This window comes from Mytilus californianus, unplaced genomic scaffold (genome assembly GCF_021869535.1).
Source record: "Mytilus californianus isolate M0D057914Y unplaced genomic scaffold, xbMytCali1.0.p SCAF_10, whole genome shotgun sequence".
In the NCBI taxonomy this organism is placed as follows: domain Eukaryota; kingdom Metazoa; phylum Mollusca; class Bivalvia; order Mytilida; family Mytilidae; genus Mytilus; species Mytilus californianus.
In genome coordinates this window covers 66,283,761-66,305,043 of record NW_026262582.1, presented here as the reverse complement: position 1 = coordinate 66,305,043, position 21,283 = coordinate 66,283,761, and the positions used below count along the sequence as shown (strand labels likewise).

At 39.1% G+C, this 21,283-nt stretch overlaps 2 protein-coding genes across 6 annotated transcripts; both read left to right on the top strand.

The window, feature by feature from the left end:
- The first annotated feature begins 911 nt into the window (after nt 1–911).
- Nucleotides 912–21,283, top strand: LOC127718993 (uncharacterized oxidoreductase YtbE-like). 5 transcript variants are annotated; one of them, XM_052225083.1, is made up of 7 exons: nt 912–1,041; nt 14,328–14,529; nt 14,922–15,050; nt 16,973–17,080; nt 18,352–18,570; nt 18,987–19,134; nt 20,983–21,283. In XM_052225083.1, exons 2-7 carry the CDS (start codon nt 14,339–14,341, stop codon nt 21,040–21,042), a joined length of 855 nt encoding a protein of 284 aa, XP_052081043.1. In that variant the 5' UTR covers nt 912–1,041; nt 14,328–14,338; the 3' UTR covers nt 21,043–21,283. The 5 variants fall into 5 exon arrangements, with proteins under 5 accessions (XP_052081043.1, XP_052081042.1, XP_052081041.1 ...); XM_052225082.1 differs by lacking the exon at nt 912–1,041 and adding an exon at nt 1,069–1,144; XM_052225081.1 differs by lacking the exon at nt 912–1,041 and adding an exon at nt 1,075–1,159.
- Nucleotides 3,483–9,791, top strand: LOC127719138 (uncharacterized). Its single transcript, XM_052225162.1, has 5 exons — nt 3,483–3,812; nt 5,013–5,108; nt 6,195–6,294; nt 7,876–8,628; nt 9,568–9,791. Exons 1-5 carry the CDS (start codon nt 3,483–3,485, stop codon nt 9,789–9,791), a joined length of 1,503 nt encoding a protein of 500 aa, XP_052081122.1.

Here is a 21,283-nt window from a genome sequence, read left to right as displayed (position 1 = left end):
CTCTGTGTTTTTGTTGGATGAATTTCTATTTGTATCCGTATGATGCCTTTTTCAACTGATTTTTATAGTTTGTTCTTGTGTTGTATTGTTACACCGCTGTCCCAGGTAAGGGAAGGGTTGGATCCCTTTTTATATGTTTAATCCTGCCACATTCTGTATGTATGTGTCCGTTCCAGGTAAAGAGCCTGTAATTATGTGGTTGTCGTTTGTTGCTGTGTAACATATTTGTTTTCTCGTTCATTTTTTGTACACTTTTAATTAGGCCATTTTTTTTCTCGTGACCTATACATGTAGTTGTTAACCTCTGTGTCATTTGGTCTCTTGTGAAAATTTGTCTCCTTTGCAATCATACCATATCTTCTTCTTTTTATAGATGATGAACTGGATGGGAGGAAGACTTACTGGAGGTGGGAAAAAAGGGGGTCGACGGTTTTTTTATTCTTAAGTTTATTTGTTTAAGTCATTTTTCTCTATTCTATATTGTTTGCATATTTCTTTATATTCTTTTTATTTTAGAACACCATAATTCTCTTTTCTCCATTATTTTTCTGCCTTTTTATATTCTCTATGTTTTGCACATCAAGTAATTCTAAGTATAGCCTACTGTAAACCCCATCCGAACCCTCTAAAATAAATGTCAAATAAACACCATTGCAAGAGTGATATTAACAAGGGTTAGATGTATAGTCAGTGTGGGGAATAGAGGTATCACGTTCTTAAGAACTAAAAATACAAACTTTATAAGTTAATTAATTATAATTATATCTTTTAAAATGACACGTTTGAATTACACAATCTCATATCAAATACATTGTTTTTAAATGCATTACAAATATGCAATAAAAAAAAATATGGTCGTTTGCAAATGCCACTTAGTGTAATTATCATGTAATTAAAACACCATACATCGAATGGAATTAAACGTTCTTTTTGTTTAATGTTAGACGCTATTCAATTTTGGTATTTAGGTTTACTAAAGATGAGTAATTTTGTGAAGTGAAAGTGAAAGTAGAATGTAAACAAACCAATTCATTTTACAAGGTGAGATAACACGCTACAGCCTACACTTTAATAATGATGCATGCTTGATAAGAAAATTAGAAACCTCTGATCGCTGTTGGCATGAAAATTTACAACTTCTACGGTATAATGAATTTTTGTACGTCTGTCTAGTATTTTTAAAAAAAGTTTCACTTATGTCAAAATATAGAACTGTTGTATCTTTACCCTAAGCCCTGGGTTCTCCAAGCTAGGAGCAGATAACTGACACCAGCGGGCCTCTTGATGGATGCAGCTGAGGACGGAGTCTGCGCACGCCTGCAGCGCCCTCTTGTGACTGACCTTCGAAGTGAAGAGACGTTACTTACGAAGAGACAGCATCAACGCCCGATAATAGAGGTAATTACAGTAATAGAGCCTTCTCTTGTCATATATCATAAGTCCAGGTCGGGTCCTTTCAGGGGAAATAGTCTTTCCCGAGACGAACACCACATTATTGGTAGTGCGGGTGGTTCGAACGCACATCGTGGGACCTGGGTAGCCATTTTGGTCAGGGAATTTTGACCAGGTGCAATCAAGCGTGACTTGCAGAATTTATTTGGCTATTATGTGACTTCGGAAGTCGGTTTAGGCTCAAATAAAAGCTTTAGAAGCAGTACCTCATTGAAAAAAACGTTTTGGGATAGGTTTTTCACTGTCTGTGAAAGTTTTCAAACTTTGTTCAAAGTATTGATTTTTTCAGATTGAGTCTCGCGTGATTTCGTGTTACCAGGTAACGACGACACTTGAGATCAATACCGGAAGTGATTTCCGTGATTTGTTTACATATGCAATACACATCTTTGATATTTGTTAACGGGATTTAGAATCAATAAAGACTTGTTTTTTCTTTGGTTATTGTCTTGTCATTTATTTATATTGAGAGTATCATTGCATATAGGTCATTATTAAAAACAATGAGTGGGTATAAAATTAAAATCAACTCCAGTCCGGAGTCTGTTCTCCTACATGTACCTGGCATTGGTACGGCTACCGCTCATAGAATCATGGTTATGAAAAATAATGGCATAACAATTACACCTGAAATATTGGCCCAAATACCATATATGAGAAATAAAATGTCCCAGGTGTCAGAGATGATTGATTTTTCCCCATGTGAATTGAATGACATGGACAATGTTGATGCAAGGTATCAAGGTCAGCCACATGTGTCACAAGACTATGAGACAGATACCCAGGTAAAATCACATGAGGGAGGGGGAGCCAATTTTGAGTCAACACCCTGTACTCCGCGTACTATTAGGCAGGAGATTGCTCATTTCCAACAATTTAAGACGGACACACAGAGGTGGATAGACCAACACGGTTCTACGTACGCACCTGTCCAGGGGGGTGAAATCTTTACAAAACCTAAATTACATCAACCGGTTTTTTCTGACTCTGAGATTGTCATGGATTCGACACTTGCAGTGCAACGTACAGTGTGGAACTCACAGGTTGATCACAAGTCGACAAGATCCATGCCATCATGCATCGACGAAAATGAATATCCTACCCAGGAGATGGACCGTTGTAGAATATCAGATGATATTCTGTCCTGTTGTGAGGAATCACTACTTCACAGTCAAACATTACAACCAGAAGTAATTGGCTCTGGACGTGGATCACAATATGATAAACAGGAAAATGTCGAATATGAACCATCAGATAAGCCAGATCCGCCAAGTCAAGATCAGGCCTTTAGGTGTCAAGAAAACAACCAGTCTGTAGGTATTCAACATGACAATAGTGAAAGTATGATAGAAGTTCAGCTGAACCAGCAACCCAGGTTTGTGGGTGGAAACTGTAAATCATACGAGCTATCAACTGTTATGATAGAGCGAGATTTAGAGAACCCTAATCTCAATGATAGGTTTCAACAAAGTCAACCGCCTACTGAGCAGGACTTCTACAGCCAGAATAGGCAAACAAGCAACCAACACAGTCGGTCGTTAGATAATTCAGTCAACTATATTCAACCGCCTCAACAAACTGTTCAACTCCCTGTTGAACATACCATCAACTTCAACCAGCAACGTCAACAAACTGTCCAACTCCCTGTTGAACATACCATCAACTTCAACCATCGTCAACAAACTGTTCAACAGCCTGTTGAACATACCATCAACTTCAACCAACAACGTCAACAAACTGTCCAACTGCCTGTTGAACATACCGTCAACTTCAACCAACAACGTCAACAAACTGTCCAACTGCCTGTTGAACATACCGTCAACTTCAACCAACAACGTCAACAAGCTGTTCAACTCCCTGTTGAGCATAACGTCAACTACTCTCGATCACATACTCGAGCCATTCAACTACCTGGTGATCACACTGTCACCAACACACACCCAACTCAACATACAATTCAACAATCTACCCGGCATACTTTAAGCAACATACAACATCAACCACAGGTCACATCCATGTCGAGCAGACAAATGCCTACTCAACCAACTTTCAACAGGTCAATTCTGACAACTGTCAATCAACCAGTCAACCATAGGGCTACAGGTCAACAACCACCTCAACCCACCATCAACAGGTCAAACCCTATAACTGCACATAGGTCTACTCCACCAGTCAGGGAAAGGAAACCTTGTCAACAACCTCAACCCACCGTCAACAGTGCCCATCAACCACCCTGTCCCAGGTCAACAAGACAATCAACTAGTCAACAGAACTATACCATTCCAAGTAATACAGCCGAACGACAAAACTTCATCAGGGTGATTGATAATCCACAACATCAACCACCGATCAGCCAACCTGTACCTATACCACCTATCAGCAGCCATGTTCTATCGACACAACAATTTTTTAACAGACCAGGTCAACACCAACCTAACACCAACCAGTCAGGGTTTCAACAACCCCTCATCAACACAATTGGTCAACAGGGGCAGCCGCCTCAGACCATCCTGCACCAACAAGAATTTTACAGACAACAGCCGGTGCGACATCTCCACAGTGTTACTGCACCTCTACATCAGCCTCAACAGCCATTTGGAAATATACCGTATCAACAAGGGAGGCCTGATCAGCCTTCAACAACACAAAATCTTGCTCAGGGAACAGCTCAATCATGTTATTATGGTGCAGCTCCACACTTGCCAGTGTACCCTCAACAACAACAACAACAGATGTACAACAACCGACCAGAGGCTCAGTTTCAGGACCGAAGAAGTATATCTAGGGTTACAAGCTGCTCAAATAGTGATTCAGATTCATCTAGTACTACATCAGGGGTAGTGTACCGTCGGAGTCGTCACAAAAGTAGAAACCACAGAACACATTCTAGACAAAGTGTGTCAAGTAGACATGATTCTCCCGTTGAGGAGGATCACTCATCTCCACACCACAAGAGCTCAGGCAAAAAGCACGCTAAAAGGAAGTCAGACAGACATAGTCAGTCAGACACAGATGGTCACCATTCATCGAGCAACCGTCATAAAGCTAAGCCAGCTCAGATGAAACAAGATAATAAATTTTTCTTTTCTATGCCCAAAAACCTAAAGTATACAGGAAAAGGCAACTGGAAGGCGTTTTACACAAAGTTCACCGGGTACGCTGAGGCTGCAGGTTGGACAGACAAACAAAAACGAGACCAGCTTTGCTGGTGCTTGGAGGACAAGGCTAGTGATTTTTATACAGTGCTGCTGGACTCTAACAAAGACATTGCTTTTAGTGCAGTAGTGCCTAAAATGGTGAAACGCTTTGGATTTCAGGAACCACAAGAAACTTCACAGATACAGTTTCAGACGATAACCCAAAAGAAAGAGGAATCCCTGGAGGACTGGGCAGATCGTGTGTTATCTTTGGCAACACAATCCTTCAGAGAGATCTCTGAAGAGTACATGACAAAACAAGCAGTAATGAAATTTTGTCAAGGTTGCAATGATCTAGAGGCTGGCCAACATGCATGTGGATTTAAACCAGTATCGGTTGAAAATGCAATTGATATAATTAAGTGGTTCCAACATTCAAGAAAAGCTGTACAAGCCCACATTGCTCAAGGAAAAACACCAGAGGTGAAACAAGCAGCAGCTCCAACACCAGTAGCACAAGTAAGTGATACACCCTCAGTGCATGGGGTAGGCTCTTCCAAATCAGCCATAGACACCCGAGTGTCGCAGATGGAGCAGCAGCTTTAACAACAACGAGAAGAGCAACAACAGAGCATGCAACAGATGCAAAGCCTACTATCCTCAATGGCTACACTAACTGAGGAGATGCGACAATCAAACAGATCTAATGGTACTTCGCCCAGTCGTGACTATAGAGTAGATACCTCTCGTGGACGTGGACAAGGCAGGAGAGGTGGTTATAATAATCGTTCCGGTAACCGCAGGACACAGATTCCAGATGGGGCGTGTTTTTATTGTCACAAGCAGGGACATTACAAAAGAGATTGCCCAGAGTTAAATAATTCACCTGGCAGGCAGCCTCCCAAACAGAACAATCAAACAGCACGCAAATCAGTTACAATTAATGTGCCAGAGGACTCAGTTACTGAGGGGCCATCTAATGGGTTTACAGTTGTAGGAACTATTGGGACTGCTCGACTCTTGAGAGTGAAGGTACAAGTCCAGGACAAGCTAGTGACTGCCTTGATTGATACAGGCTCGGAAGTTACTATTATGCAAGACAAGGTTTTTGATTCCTTACAAGAACAACCGTATGTTATTAAAGAGACACTTATGCATGGTGCAGGACGAGACATGCAGATGACCTGCCGGATTACTAACCCTACTCTTTTCAGGATAGATGACTTACTTTTCAGCCATCAGCTATATATTGCTCCAATTGACTGTGAGATGCTTCTTGGCCATGACTTCCTAGCTAGTAATAATGTCATACTCAACATTGGTCAAGGATACATGTCCATCAACGACAAGACGGTTAAGCTAGTCTTAGGAGGAGAGACACCATCTGCTCAACCCTCAGTAAACAGAATTACGATACCAACCTCGGTAGTAGTCCCACCGAATTCAGTTATGCGAATGAATTGCACAGTACCAGTACAAGATAATGATTTTGTGATAGAACCAAACTCAAAGACTACACTTTTGATTCCCAGATCAGTTTGTGCTAAAGGACAAAGTCCAGTGGTTTGTTTTATGAATGTGACGGACAACCCTGTCCGACTCCAGAGTGGACTAGAAATAGCTGAGGCACATGCTGTGGCAGTAATTGAATCTATGGAGGATCCTCAAGAGCCAAGTGTTGGTACTTGTTCAACCAGTCAGCAGGGTACCAGTTCAAATGGGTCACCACCCCAACAAGAGGACCTACCACACCACCTCCAAGAACTCTTTACTACATCCAGTCAGGATTTGACAGTAGACCAGCAATCAAAACTGAGAACCTTGCTTTACACCTACAGTGATGTCTTTGCAAAGACAGAGTTTGACCTTGGTAATTTCAGCCATGTAGAACATGAGATTGACACTGGCGATGCCCGACCTATTCAGCTGCGTATGCGGAGGACCCCAGCTTGTTTTGTTCAGGAGGAGGAGGCGCACCTCAAGAAAATGTTAGATGCTGGAGTTATACAACCCTCAACATCAGAATGGGCTTCAGCACCAGTCCTTATCAGGAAGAAGGATGGGGGAGTGCGCTGGTGCATATATTTTAGAAGGCTTAATTCAGTGACATCACGTGATCTCTTTCCTTTGCCACTAATAGATGAATGTCTGGATACCTTGGCTGGCAACATATGGTACTCCAAACTGGACGCTAATAGTGCGTACTGGCAAATCAAGATCAAGCCAGAGGACCGTAAGAAGACGGCATTTGTTACCAAGTATGGGTTGTTTGAGTGTGTCAAGATGGCTTTTGGACTGTGCAACGCACCAGGGACTTATGCCAGAGTGATGAACCTTGTCCTCAGGGGATTAACGTGGAAAACTGTCTTGGCTTTCCTAGACGACATATTGGTTTTAGGACCATCTTTCGATGAACACCTCACAAACTTAGAGAAGGTATTTACAAGATTTAGAGAGTACGGACTTAGATTAAAGCCTTAAAAGTGTGCTTTGTTTAGAACGACTGTAGAATTTTAGGGGAGGAGTGTGAGTAACCAGGGCATCAAAATAGGTCAGCAACATTTGCAACCAGTTAATGGTTGGGTGGTGCCTACATGCACAAAGGAAATTGAACAATTTCTGGGATTTGTGAACTACCACCGTTCATTTATCAAGGACTATGCCAGGATCTCTGCTCCACTATATGAAATAACAGGAAAAAAATTGTTTTCATGGAACCATGAACGTCAACTTGCATTCCAGACGTTAAAAGACAGCTTGTTAACTGCACCGGTATTGACATTACCAAACAACAAAGATTATTTCATCCTAGATACAGATGCCTCCCAAAATGCAATAGGCGCTGAGCTGATTCAGGTGCAAAATGGAGAAGAACGCACCATAGCATATGGTAGTTTTGTACTTACAGCAGAACAAAAACGTTATTGTACAACTAGAAAGGAGTTGTTGGCAGTAATTAGATTTACTAGACAGTTTAGACACTACCTTCTGGGAAGACAATTCACGGCGAGGACAGACCACAGTAGTTTGACATGGCTTGTCAATTTCAAGGAGCCCCAGGGACAGCTGGCTAGATGGTTGGAAGAGCTCAGCCAATATGACCTTGTTATAAAGCATAGGCCAGGTAAACAACACATTGATGCTGATGTCTTGTCCCGTCTCCCGGATAGGTTGAAAGAATGTCCACATTATACTGCAGACACCATACTAGCAAGTTTACCTTGCAAGGGCTGTAATTACTGCCAGCGAGCACATCAAAGTTGGGCACAGTTTTTGTGTGATGTAGATGAAACAGCCCCACTGGCTAGAAAAAGAAAGCAGAAGCCAAGATTACTTAAAAGGGTAGCAACAGCAATGATGCTGTTATTTGAAACACCGGAAAAAGTTTCAACCTTGGAACAACCTGCAGTACCAGTTGAACTTGCAGTTATTGAAGATTGCTGCCACACCAGTAGCTTGGACTCAATGGAGCCAGTAGCCAGCCAGCCGACTCCGGAATGTGATTTACTCCCGTTCAGTACAGGAATGGAATTGATTTTTACTCCTTCGACAGCAAGAATTGTAATGGACAGTCATTCTGATTGCGTCGTGGCAGCAACCGCACCAGAAGAGGGCATAACCATCTCAGGTTTCAGTGAGGAGGAAATCAAAACGGGACAGGAGAGTGATCCAGACCTGATGTTCATCCTACCTTATTTAAAAGATGGCAGTGAACCTCTGTCCAATGATTTGTTCTTGGCATCACCAGCAGCCAAGAGTCACTGGATTAATAAGCAAAGATTTTTTATGGACGACAATGGTGTTTTAAAGAGTCAACCCAAGACGGAGGGAGCCAATACAAGGCTGGTTGTACCTGCTTCTTTAAGACAGACAGTAATGGAGCTCAGTCATGAACTGCCAAGCGCAGGACACCAAGGTGTGTCAAGGACAATGTCCAAGATCAAGGATAAATATCACTGGTATAACATGACCAAAGACATTAACGTGTTTGTACTTAGTTGTGATACCTGCAACAAGAACAAGAAAGCAAGCAGACATGGTAAGTGTCCTCTCACCAAGTACCATGCTGGGTACCCTATGGAGAGAGTTCACATAGACTTTATGGGCCCTTTACCAAAGACAAAACAGAACAACGAACATATCTTGATGAAGACAGATCAATTCACTAAGTGGACAGAATGCATACCACTACCGTCACAAACAGCTGAAGTGACCGCTCAAGCTGCCATTAATGAGTTTTTCACAAGATTTGGTTACCCATTCCAGTTGTTCTCAGATCAGGGACGTAACTTTGAGAGTGCACTCTTTAAAGCAGTATGTGAATTGCTGCAAATTCATAAGGCTAGAACAACTCCATATCGTCCTCAGTCAAATGGACAAGTAGAGAGACAAAACCGCAGTCTCATGGATGCAGTGAGATGCTTTGTTGACTCACAACAAGATAATTGGGATCAACACCTTGCTCAACTAGGGGGAGCCATGAGATCTAGTGTCAACAGGAGTACAGGGTACACACCGAACAAGCTCATGCTAGGCAGAGAGACCAATCAGCCAGCAGACCTTATGTTCGGTAGTCAGAGTGAAAAGAAATATGAGGGTGCTGACAGCTATATTGTAGATCTAGAAAAAGCTATCAAAAGTGCACATACCATTGCACGCGATAAGCTTAAGACCTCCCAAGAAAAAATGAAAAGGGACTTTGATCTGAGAGTATTGGAAAAATCATACCAGCCGGGGGATCTTGTATATGTCCTCGATACTGCCCAGATAAAGGGAAAATGTAAGAAATTGGGGTCACCATGGAAGGGGCCAGGTATCATTATTAGTAAGGTTACTGGGTATGTGTACAAGGTGAAACTCCAACGGGTGGTTTTTAATACTAACCATGACAGGTTTAAGCCATGTGGGGATAGAAAAATTCCTGCTTGGTTAGAGACATGTAGGGACCAATTTAAAAGGGGTGAGGATGTCTTGGCAGGCAATAAGACCAAGCCTACTACTCCCCAGTACTGTGTGTGTCGGGGCCCAGACACTGGTGAGACAATGGTTCAATGTGATAACTGTAGGGAATGGTTCCACCTGACCTGTATAGGTATGTCAATACAGGAGGCCAATGAGATAGATCCCTACATCTGTCCCAACTGTCAACTTGTTCGTACTACTCCACCCTCAAAAGACAAAGGAGGGGGAGAAATCAAGTAGTTTAACAAACTCACTAAATTGTCAGGTTTTCTAATGTTTGTTTTTTTTTTAATATTTTTCAGAATGTCAGACTCTGAATCCTTCAGATCGTGCTCCGACGAGGGCAGTGAGAATGAAACAAGGTCTTGGAGGCCAAGCAGTTGTAACTCCCAGCCGGGAGTGGGCATTCAGCCATTTGACACTTTGGTGTTGGATCCAGCCACCCACAGGAGAAGGGTCAGGAGGGAAGAACCTGTCCAGGAAGGACCTGTGGCCACCACAGTATCGCTGGAGGTACCAGTGATACCAGAGGTAAGTGTCTCTAGAGAGCCGGAGGCACCTGTTCTGGTACAAGGTAATCCAGAAGAGACACTGGAGGCTCGAGGAGAGATACCAGCAGCACAGGAGGAGGCACCTGTAGATAAGAAGGGGGAGCAGTCAGCTCCAGTGCCCGCCAGCACTAAACCCATGGCTTTCAAGAAAGAAATACCAGCGGCCTGGAAAGGGAAAGAGGACCAAGTGTGGACTGGCCCCTACAGCGGGTATAAAGAAAGGACCTGGCGGGTGAGTGACCGGGATGTGGCCTGTCCAGTACCAGAGTGCCCTGTCATCACCAGGCACCTCAGAGAACATGCCCTGGCTGACCACTTGTCTCCCATGTTCGAGACGAGATTCTCTCGAGAAGTTATGCAGGACCAGCGGTTCCAGAGATTTAGAGGCCACATGGTTAACTTGCTGGCCAGGTGGCTCACTGGGCAGGAGGACATTACCTCAGGGGAGTTTGTGCTGTGGCTCCAGCAGCGAGCAGGCATTCCCAGGGGATGCAGAATCCAGGGACCAGACATGCCACCACTACGAGCAGTGTGTTCCGCTATGAAATGGCCACAGATTAGCATCTATTCATTACATCCAGTGAATAGCCCTGTCGTTATCTTGTATTGGAGAGTTATCCTGTCGGTGCTGCGTCACCTGAGCCCTGCCCGTAGAGCTTGCGTGGCAGTGGAGGAGTACAGAGGGAACAACGGCCCTTCTTATGATGTGATATGCCAGATGAACTGGAGGTTCCGCAGTTCACCTAGTGTGGCAGAGCCCGTCGTGGCTCAGTCCATACCTAGTGTTCCAGTGGTCCAGCCAACTGTTCAGGCCAATGTTCCAGTGGTCCAGTCCACAGTTCCACCCAGCACTCCAGTGGTACCACTTACTGTGCCAGAGGTACAACTTGCCCCCAAAGAGGATGAGAGGAAGTCGGCTGGAATGATAACCCCAACAGTGGAGGAGCCAGTGACAGTGGCGGCACCTGCCTTCCGGGAATCCTTGGTGGTTCTGGTTTACCAGAACACCAAGAAGATGGTCACAGTGACCACGATGGAAAACGCAGTGGCACAGGCAAGGGATCTCTTTGACCTGGAGGAGCAGGAGGTCGTGCTTACCTACCTAGGAGCGGAACTGACACGATCGGTGAAGATGGAGTTGCTGCCTGCCATGTTAGAACTCGAGGTCGTTGTGAAGGAGTGAATGTACAGCATCGGTGTATTCAGAACTCCATGAAAGGATCTTGTTTTTTTTGTTGGCTTTAGCCTCCGCTTCCTGTCTGGAAGCTGTACTCCACAGGATTTGAAAGCCAGGCCAGTGTACAAATTGTAGTATAGTAGAATAGTGTTGGACATTTTTTTATATTATCGCCATATTGAAGAACGGTATTGGTGTATACTTCGTTTTTTGTGGTCATGGTTTTCCTTTTTTGTTCCATGCTGGAACAGGTGCTTTGATATAATTATGGGGATTTAGTAGAATAGTAGTACGTAGCTTAGATTAATTGGAAATTCGAGGGGAGATTAATGAACTGGCGATTACAGATATCTATGTATATTTTGATTATTGGAAATATCTTTTGTTTTATGCGTTTTTGAAATATTGTATATGCAATCAATAATTAGGACGATTCTGGGTTGGACAACACCATTTATATCCATTATGTATTGGACTCAGTTCTTAGCAAGAACAGTGAGCTATCGTCTCATGGTGAGATGTTTCCAGGACTAGGTCTTGAGGGGTTGCTTGCACCTATGGCCGGTGCGGAGTTGTAGCTCAGAGTTATAGTGGTTAAGGGAAAGGAAAGATGAGTGAAAATTTTTTTTTTTTTTTAATTAATTTTTTTTAGTTGTCCAATGCCGAGTTGTCTATAGTGATTTTTATATGCCATGTTTTTAGGGAAAGGTTAAAGTTAATTAGAAACCCCATACCCAGGGAAAAGGGGGGTGGATTTTAAACAGCAAGTTTTATGATATTTGCTGGGTTAGATAACCCATTCGTAGGTTATGTTAATAATTAAGGATTTTGACTTTTTATGAAATAGGGGCGTCTTCAGTTGTCAGGCCTTTGTCGGAACTTACAGTTCCTCCTTTTTAGGAAGGAGGGGGGTGTTGTATCTTTACCCTAAGCCCTGGGTTCTCCAAGCTAGGAGCAGATAACTGACACCAGTGGGCCTCTTGATGGATGCAGCTGAGGACGGAGTCTGCGCACGCCTGCAGCGCCCTCTTGCGACTGACCTTCGAAGTGAAGAGCGTTACTTACGAAGAGACAGCATCAACGCCCGATAATAGAGGTAATTACAGTAATAGAGCCTTCTCTTGTCATATATCATAAGTCCAGGTCGGGTCCTTTCAGGGGAAATAGTCTTTCCCGAGACGAACACCACATTAGAACAAAGGAATTACACACCAAAATTTGACACGTTTTTGGTCGTGCAACCACAGGGGCTTGTTTAGTGGGTCAGATGAGGTTTTACTGTCAATGACAGTCGCTATCTTATATAAAATGCCAATGTAGGATAGCGATTGCCATTCCCAATTCAATTGGCAGTAAACCCTCGTCTGACAAAAATGTCTGATCCACTTAATTAGCCCCCATGCTGCAATTCGGCAATTATTTTTTTTCAAAACGATATACTTTATATTGTACAGAGGTATTGGAAACACCGACGTCACGAGGGCGTTAGCACAATTATATGTATGATCTATGATCATCTATCTTACTTGTATCAACATGATCAAGAGATTATGGTTAATCAGGGACTTTCTTTACTAGTATAGAAAGTCCCTGGGTTAATGCAAAGATACATGTATAGATTGCAATAATTAGGGTATGTAGGAGGGGACATCCAGTATCTTGACTTTATGTTACTGAAAAGCTATTTAAATACAGGATAACCAATTACATTTAATGAATGGTCGTTTGAAAAGGCATTTATGTATGTATAACAGCTAGAAATATTGATCAATTGTTTGTTAAAAGAACATGTACCTGTAATTCAATGTACACATGTATCTCATATATATATCCTTGGAATTGGTGCATGTCGTGGACAAAGATGCAAATGATGTTTTATTCCAAAATAAAAATATAATTGTATCCACCAGTTAATGTACCTGCAACAAAAACATCACTGCAGGGCAGGTTCGCACATCATTGAAGTATATATATCGTATTTTATTATATATAACTGATTGAAACCCAAGCAAACACTTTGGAAGATCTATCAATCTAGCCAGAATGCGACGAGGTTTGCCGATTGAGACGAAAGTAAGTTGTGTGTGGCTTAATTTGTTTTGTGTCATTTGCTAGTTACAATGTAAGTTTAAAGTCATCCGGCACACCTCGACAGAACAATCAATTTAAAGTAGTGGAATTAGCCGTGTTTTGCCGATTGAAGTGAACATACTTTAATATAAAAAAGAAGATGTGGTATGATTGCCTATGAGACAACTCTCTACAAGAGACCAAAATGTCAAATAAATTAACAACTATAGGTCACCGTACGGCCTTTAACAAGTTAAGTTTATTTCTTTGTGTTTGTGTCGCCTTGATTGTAAGTTTGCTTTTGAAGATCTGAGATAATGTTGCAGTCATTTTTGTTTGCAATTTTAAACCACTTGGTCATAAAAAAAGAATACCTTTATTGCACTAACCCTTAGGCTACCTACCGAGAAAAATCACAATCTGTTATTGTCCTGATAGGCACGAAGACTAAAAAAACATAATGCCTACCTACCTATAATACCAACTGTCTCTTCCTTTGGTTAGAGTTGGGCAAACCAAAATATGTTTAAGTGTGGCCTTGGTATAAAGTGTTTCTTAATCATTACAAGTTGAGATGATTTTAAGATTCTCTGATTATTAGGATAAATATTAATAGTCAACAAGGCGAAATGTGAACTTTGTAGTTGTAAAGAAAAACTTTTGTCAAGCGTCGAACTATCATACCACATCTTCTTTTTTATATATAAGGAAGGAATTAAGAAACAAGAAATATCACGATAAACCGATTATCGGGGCAATATGTATAGATATCGTAAAATATCAATGTGCAGAAAAAACACCGATCATCTATAAACATTGCTCACTAACTTTTCGGTACATTCAACGACTGTTGGAAATATTATATTTACTTTAATAATCTACACGGTAAATTTTGCGGTACGTTCTGTCGAAATATCACGCTAACTTAAGTTACTGATATCCTTTTTTTCAATAGTTGTTTTTTATGTTGAATTTTAGGATAGTATATTATGACGAAAAGAATGGTATCTATAGCAACAGACATCACCTCTAGATTGACTTTAAACGATGGAGTTTGTATGCCGATGTTTGGTCTTGGTATGTATGAAGCATCTTCTGGGAGCGGAGGAGTGGCAGAAAAAGCAGTCCAGTATGCCCTATCGAAAGGATATCAACTAATAGATACCGCAGAATTTTATGGGTTGGTATATAATTATTATTCACTGATGATTAAAAAAAAACATTTCTTGATATTTGGCACCACCCACTAATCATCTTTTGTTGGCGAGATATCCACACAAAACAATTTTAAACATCTAGGGGATCTATAGCGCTAGATGGGGTACACAGAAAAAAGATTAATTGTGCACAATAAATGCCAAAGAACTAAGGATAAAGAAAAAAAGGCAAAACAAAAAGAGTTTAGTATAATGGGTAGCTAAAATATAAAGAATATAAAATAATTGACAAAATAGATCAGAATAAATAAAAAAAAAGTCTTTTTGAAAAAAAGAATAAGTAATAGAGACCCTCATTTGTTTGTCTGAAATAAATGTGCAGTACACATTTATATTTGAATTTATTGCATTTTAGAAATGAAGCCGATGTCGGAATGGGTATAAAGAAATCCGGATTTAATCGAGAAGATGTATTCGTTGTCACCAAGTTATGGGATAATGGATACTGTCGGTGTAAGAAAATATTTCACCGTAGCTTAAAAATGTAAGATTTTCTTTTCTTCACGTTGTAAATTGTTCTTATGGGTTTTGGGAGTCAATATAATTTAAAAAGGAGAAACACAAATCTATTATACATGTATATCAATCATCATTTATAAATCGAATAAAAGGAAATCTGGGTCATACGTGAATGAAACAGTAACCTTGCAAAACATGCGAAACAAAACATGACAAATTGAGTCTTAAACAATTATTCTATATTAATAGACAGGTGTCATACTATACATGCGCAGTAAGCAAACATGTATAGCTCTAAATCGCCCTGATCAATATACAGCTAACAGAAACAATGAAAAAGTCAACCAGTTTAAGCCGAAGGCAATTGGGACACAACGTGTTACACTTGACCGTTCGTCCGTCCGTCCGTCCATCCTTCCACCCGCCCACCCTTTCGCCTTTCTGTCCTCAGAAACATTCATCTTTTATTTTCTATAAGAATCCGCGCACGATCAGGACTGTGACAGTATTATAATGTTTTTGTTCTGAAAAACTGAGTCGGATTGAATAAGCCTTAAGGGTTGATCGCGCGCCAGATTTTCAAATTATATGTGAGTCAGTTCAAATTATAAATTATGAATGCATTATAGAGGCAACATACTAATCATACCGGATGTACATGTAAAATCACACACATTATTCATAGATTGCATAGACTAGTAGCGTTGTATATGGCAGTCTAACATGTAGAGCTGTAAACAATTATTCTTTGACACTTGCCAGTATTATGCAGAGCTAGCACACAGAAACATGCGTCAACTGTAAAACTTTTTAAATTTGTCACTCATCTTACTTATGCAAGACTGTTGCAAAACGTGTATGAACTTTAATAAAAACTTGAAATATCTTTTAATGAAAATGTTAAAAACTTTTGAACATTTTATAACTTAAGACACTTGATTCAAGTGAATGTCTTGAAACAACATTTTGAATCAAAATGAATCGTATATGCCAGTTCCATGCTTGTTATATCAGACTGATTTTTACCGATTTTTGTGTTGTGCTGTCACACCCCTCCCTATGGTACGGAGAGGGTTGAGTGCTCACACTTATGTTTATCTCTGATGGATAGTTGTGTGATGGGTAATCATACCACATCTTCTTCTTTCAAATTAATCCCGCAATTTTTGTATTTGTACATGACTGTCCCAAGTCAGGAGCCCGTAATGTAGTGATTGTCATTTGTTGTTATCTGCCATATTTTTTCCCCTCATTAGTTTTGACAAAATTCGGACAGTAGTTTATTTTACTTCAATTTTTCTGAAGTCAGGGCATTTTATAGCTGTCTATACGGTATGGCTTTTTCGCATGATTGAAGGCCGTACGATGACCTATTAGTTATTGTGTCCGCTTCATTTGTATTCTGTTTGATAGTTGTGTCATTGGCAACAAATCACATATTTTTATTTCGCTTTGGTAAGTAGAACTCAAGGAAATGGTTTGTTTATTAATCAAAGAAAGGCAGAAGATACTAAAATGTTATAAAAACGCAAAAGTCAAAAACACACTGACAACGCAATGTCAAAAAACGAAAAAGACAAAATGACACAAAACACTTTAAAAACAGTCTACAAAACACAACATATAAAACTGCAGATTGAGCAACACGAACCCCACAAAGAATCAGAAATGATCTCACGTACTCTTTGTCTCAAATAACCTAGATTATGTTTTAATTATAATGTTTGACAAAGATATTTTGACAAAAATGGGTACCCTTTGTTAAACAAAAATTTGCAATTCAAACCATTATTGCGTTAGTAATCACCTGTTTGAATACGTTCATGTCTCTGCTAAAAAAGCTCAGAACGTATTTAGGAAAAAGGCTGAAGTAAATGTTCCATTGATTTTTAGGGGTTATGTCTCTTTCAACTATCTAAATCCTAAATATCATGTTTTATTTAAAAGGCTTGATTTACAGTACGTAGATCTGTATTTGATACATTCACCAAGTAGTGGTCAAGTTGTGGAAACATACAAAGCTATGCTAGAGTTAAAACAGAAAGGCCTTGTCAGGTAATGGATATTATAAATGGTTATAGCAACTCGTGACACAGATTTAAGTTTGACAATATCGTTTTAATTTTCTAAATTTTATTATTACAACATGAGGCAGTAATATTGAAGATACTAAATTGGAAGAGATGAAAAACGAGACAAGAATACGTGGAAACGTCAGTTCCACGTAAATGATAGGAAAATCATACGAGCAAACCCGTTTTTTCATATTATTCTTAGGCAAAATTTGCAAATTAAATAGGTAGGTTCAGCTAAGTGGGTCGACCAGGACTAAGGGTAGAAATGTCGACTGCTACTAGAGAACAAATGCACGTTGAACAAGGGCAGAAAGTTTTCTGACGCTACGTTGACATGTAACATGGATATATTAGATAAGATTACCGCCTGCGCATATTTTTTTATAATATATAAAAGCTTTAATACCAGAACATATATTTTATCGGGGGTTAAAGTACGTTACGAATATCATTTTAATACTATTAGGGACTTTAGGGGACCTTACGCAAGTTTTACATAATAATTCATGTTTTTTACGTTTTCGAGTTCATATTACACGGCATTAACTCATGTCCCTACCGAAAGCATACTTTTTACTAGATTGATAAGATGTGGTTCATTCTTCAAAATGTATCTTTTTGATAATTTTGCATCAATCAGTTTTCAAACTCATTCATGGCAAAGTATTTGACCTTGTGAATGTTATGCCGGAAAGACGCGTTGTGCTCACATAGATCATGTAATAAGGTTTGGTGATAAATTATTTTACAACTTAATTACTTTTTTTGGTAAATATATATGAAGGTGGGGGAAATATTTGAATTTATATTTATATTATGATGCTATAAAAAACGGCGGAGATTTCAAAACCTGTAACTTACAATATCAATGCAGAACTTAAAATGCGAATTATATCACCGTACATAGGATCCCACTATTATGACAACATAGAATATTCAATTATCAAATTACCGACTTTGTATCCAATTCTAGTATTTATATTCGAAGCAAAGGGAGAACAAACTCTGTTCGCTCTCAATGCAAATCTGAAAAAAACAAAATGAAAACGCAAGTCTTATGGTACATAAGAATTTTTGTTCATTCTTATATCTCATACACTTCACAATGATTGTACAGCTTGTTTTGTGTAGGCTGGAACTAAAGTTTGTCCTACTTTTCTATTCTCCAATGAGTGAAAAATTATGAAATGGAAATCAATGTCGGCAGTTTGAAAACGTCTTTCTTATTCTATTTATCTTTTACATTTACAGATCAGTAGGTGTTTCTAACTTTGGGGTTCAACATTTGGAGGGTCTAGAATCTGCTGGACTTCCAACACCATCAGTAAACCAGATTGAACTGCACCCATGGCAACAGAAACCGGAAATAGTGAAATACTGTCGAGAGAAGGGAATTACAGTAATGGGATATTCTCCTCTGGTTAAAGGACAACGATTTGATGATCCTATTCTTGTGAAAATTGCAAACAAGTATGGGTTGTTTTTATTTTGTAATTTAGTTTTCAACATTAGTAAAATAAAATATAAATTTGTCATGAACAAACATTAAAAGTGGTTTAAAGATATTTTAGCATTCAACTCTCAGATCTGTACTTAATGTCTTTTTGTTGTCGGGATGTACAAGTACCGGTCCACGTCTACTCTGTGTTTTTGTTAGATGTATTTCTATTTGTATCCATCTAATGAGTTAAGCCTTTTTCAACTGATTTTTATAGTTTGTTCTTATGTTGTACTGTTACACCACTGTCCTATGTTTGGGGAGGGCTGTGAAATTTTAAACAATTTATTTTTTATTTTTGACTTGTGAGTTTGAATGTCCCTTTGGTATCTCTCGCCTCTCTCTTTCTTGAAAAAAAAAATGATAAACATCCAATTTTTTTTTATAGGTACAAGAAATCACCAGCACAAATCCTTATTAGATGGAGTATACAACATGGGTTTATTACCATACCAAAATCTGGAAAAACAAATCGAATAGATGAAAACATGGAAGTATTTGATTGGGCTATAGCGGATGAAGATATGGATGTCTTAGTAAGTATATGAGTTCACAAATGTACTTGTAATTATATCAGTGAGAAAAAAAAACTTCTTGGAAAAGATGAATAATCGGAGTGTGAAATGGAAACTAACTTGACTGAAGCATCTCTTTTGAAGTTTGAAATTCTGTAATACATATGAGGACTTAAGGCTCCGTGTTGAAGACCGTACTTTGACCTATAATGGTTTACTTTTATGAAGTTTGACTTGAATGGAGAGCTGTCTCATTGGCACTCATACCACATCTTCTTTTATTTAATTAAAACCGTTATCATTGGTAGTATAGGTATCGTGATAAAAAGAAAAAAAAACTGCACAAAATAATGCAATATTTTTTATCAAAATCTTGTCATGCTGTATTTTTCTTAGCAAGATACTTCAAAGTATATATCATTAAAAATATATACCAGCACATCACCAAGATTTCACAAACACTAGTTAATCAAGCTCCCCAAGGATAACTTGGAAATAGAAATATTGTCACTCTTGCTCATCTTACGACCGGCAGTAAAACCTTGCTAAAGTGGAATTTCCGTTTGGCTGTGCGGGATGTATAAGTACGCAGCCACGTCCGGTCAAAATGCGGACATTTAATCCGATTGCATTGTGAAAGAGAGCAACACGCTCTCTATACGTTTAGAATCCTTGCAACAACTCTTTGGGAGGTCTATAGGTGGTCTGTTTCAAGACAAAATGTGTGTCCTTATCCATTATACCCTAATTTTCCAGTGGCAGTCCGAATCCCCCCGACCTTCATCCCAGACGGCTTCTTTTACCTATTGTATGTATTGCTAATTTGTTTTCGTCCTGAGCATGCATGAAATATTTGCCACTTGACGTTAAGCAACCAACAATCAATCAATCAATCTATTTAGTAAAGAAAAGAAAATGTGCACATGTTTAATGTTTAATGTATAATGCTTAGCACACATGGTATTGTTGATAAAAATACAGCATTGTTCATCTTTTTGCAAAGTTACAGCATTAACAACACTAATCCCAGAAACAAAACATCGATGACTACATTTTCAAGATCATGATTTTCTCATCAACAGCACATGTGTCGACTTTGTGAATTGATATTGATCATTAAACTCATATCATAAATACCAAGATTAAAATATTTTATACACCAGACGTTCATTTCGTCTACAAAAAAAAAATCATCAGTAACGCTCGAATCAAAAGAGACAAAAAGACAAAATAAAATACGAAGGTGAAGAGCATTGTGAACCCAACACACAGCCTGTATTCCAATTGATACCTTTCTGACCAATTTGTATTCATTTGAAACAGATTTCAAACATAAACTTTTTTAGGGACAAAAACAAAATTAATGCGTGCATTGTCGTGCTATGAGAGACGCTTTCCCGTTGCCTAACCCAGTCTATCTTCGTTTGGATTTATGTGATTCATGTAGATTAACGAGTACTTAACATAAGGTAACTATATTCACCAAGAAAATTGTATAAAGAGGAATAAAAACTTGTTCAATAGATACCCATATTAAATTCATCAACAGAACACGAACCTCAGCTCATATATAAATAACAACAATTCGACGTTGCAAAAACTAATGCCGTGTAGGTCATATTTCTAAACGCGTACACCAAATCGTTGTGATTAGTTAAAACAGTCTGTAACAATGAAAATTCAACCATTGACTTGATGTTATTTTCATTTAGGTGCTCCTTTTGATTTTGAAACGACTAATTGAAACTTAAGGCCAGTTGTTAAGAAAGTTTATTTTTTAGTTTCAAAGACAAAACATATACCTGTTTAAATCCTAAGCATGCCAAACCAAAAAAAAATGAATTTATGTGTTTCCAATTTATTTTACAGAACAGTTTCCCTGACAAGTCATGTACCTGGAATCCTTGTAAAATGCCTTGGACAGGCTAAAAAAGATGATGTTATTAAACTGATATTGTTTAAAATATAGTTTAATATGTATAATTTGTAATTCGGAATTTAGAGTTGATAAACTACTATTCAAAAGTTTCTTCATTTGTGAGAGACTATTTCACAATTTCAATAGGTGTTTGACAATTAAGGATAACTTAAATGCATGCTTTATTTTTAAGAATGTTGTTTATGGTTGGATTAGATCAATGAATAACATTAACTTGCATTTTTTTATTGA

Coding starts and splice junctions, on each gene's coding strand:
- LOC127719138 (XM_052225162.1), top strand. CDS start 3,483: ATGCCTACTCAACCAACTTTCAACAGGTCAATTCTGACAACTGTCAAT. Junction 5,109..6,194: donor CTCCAACACCAGTAGCACAA/GTAAGTGATACA, acceptor GTCCGACTCCAG/AGTGGACTAGAAATAGCTGA. Junction 6,295..7,875: donor TTGTTCAACCAGTCAGCAGG/GTACCAGTTCAA, acceptor TGTGTGATGTAG/ATGAAACAGCCCCACTGGCT.
- LOC127718993 (XM_052225083.1), top strand. CDS start 14,339: ATGACGAAAAGAATGGTATCTATAGCAACAGACATCACCTCTAGATTG. Junction 14,530..14,921: donor GATACCGCAGAATTTTATGG/GTTGGTATATAA, acceptor ATTGCATTTTAG/AAATGAAGCCGATGTCGGAA. Junction 15,051..16,972: donor TTTCACCGTAGCTTAAAAAT/GTAAGATTTTCT, acceptor TTTATTTAAAAG/GCTTGATTTACAGTACGTAG.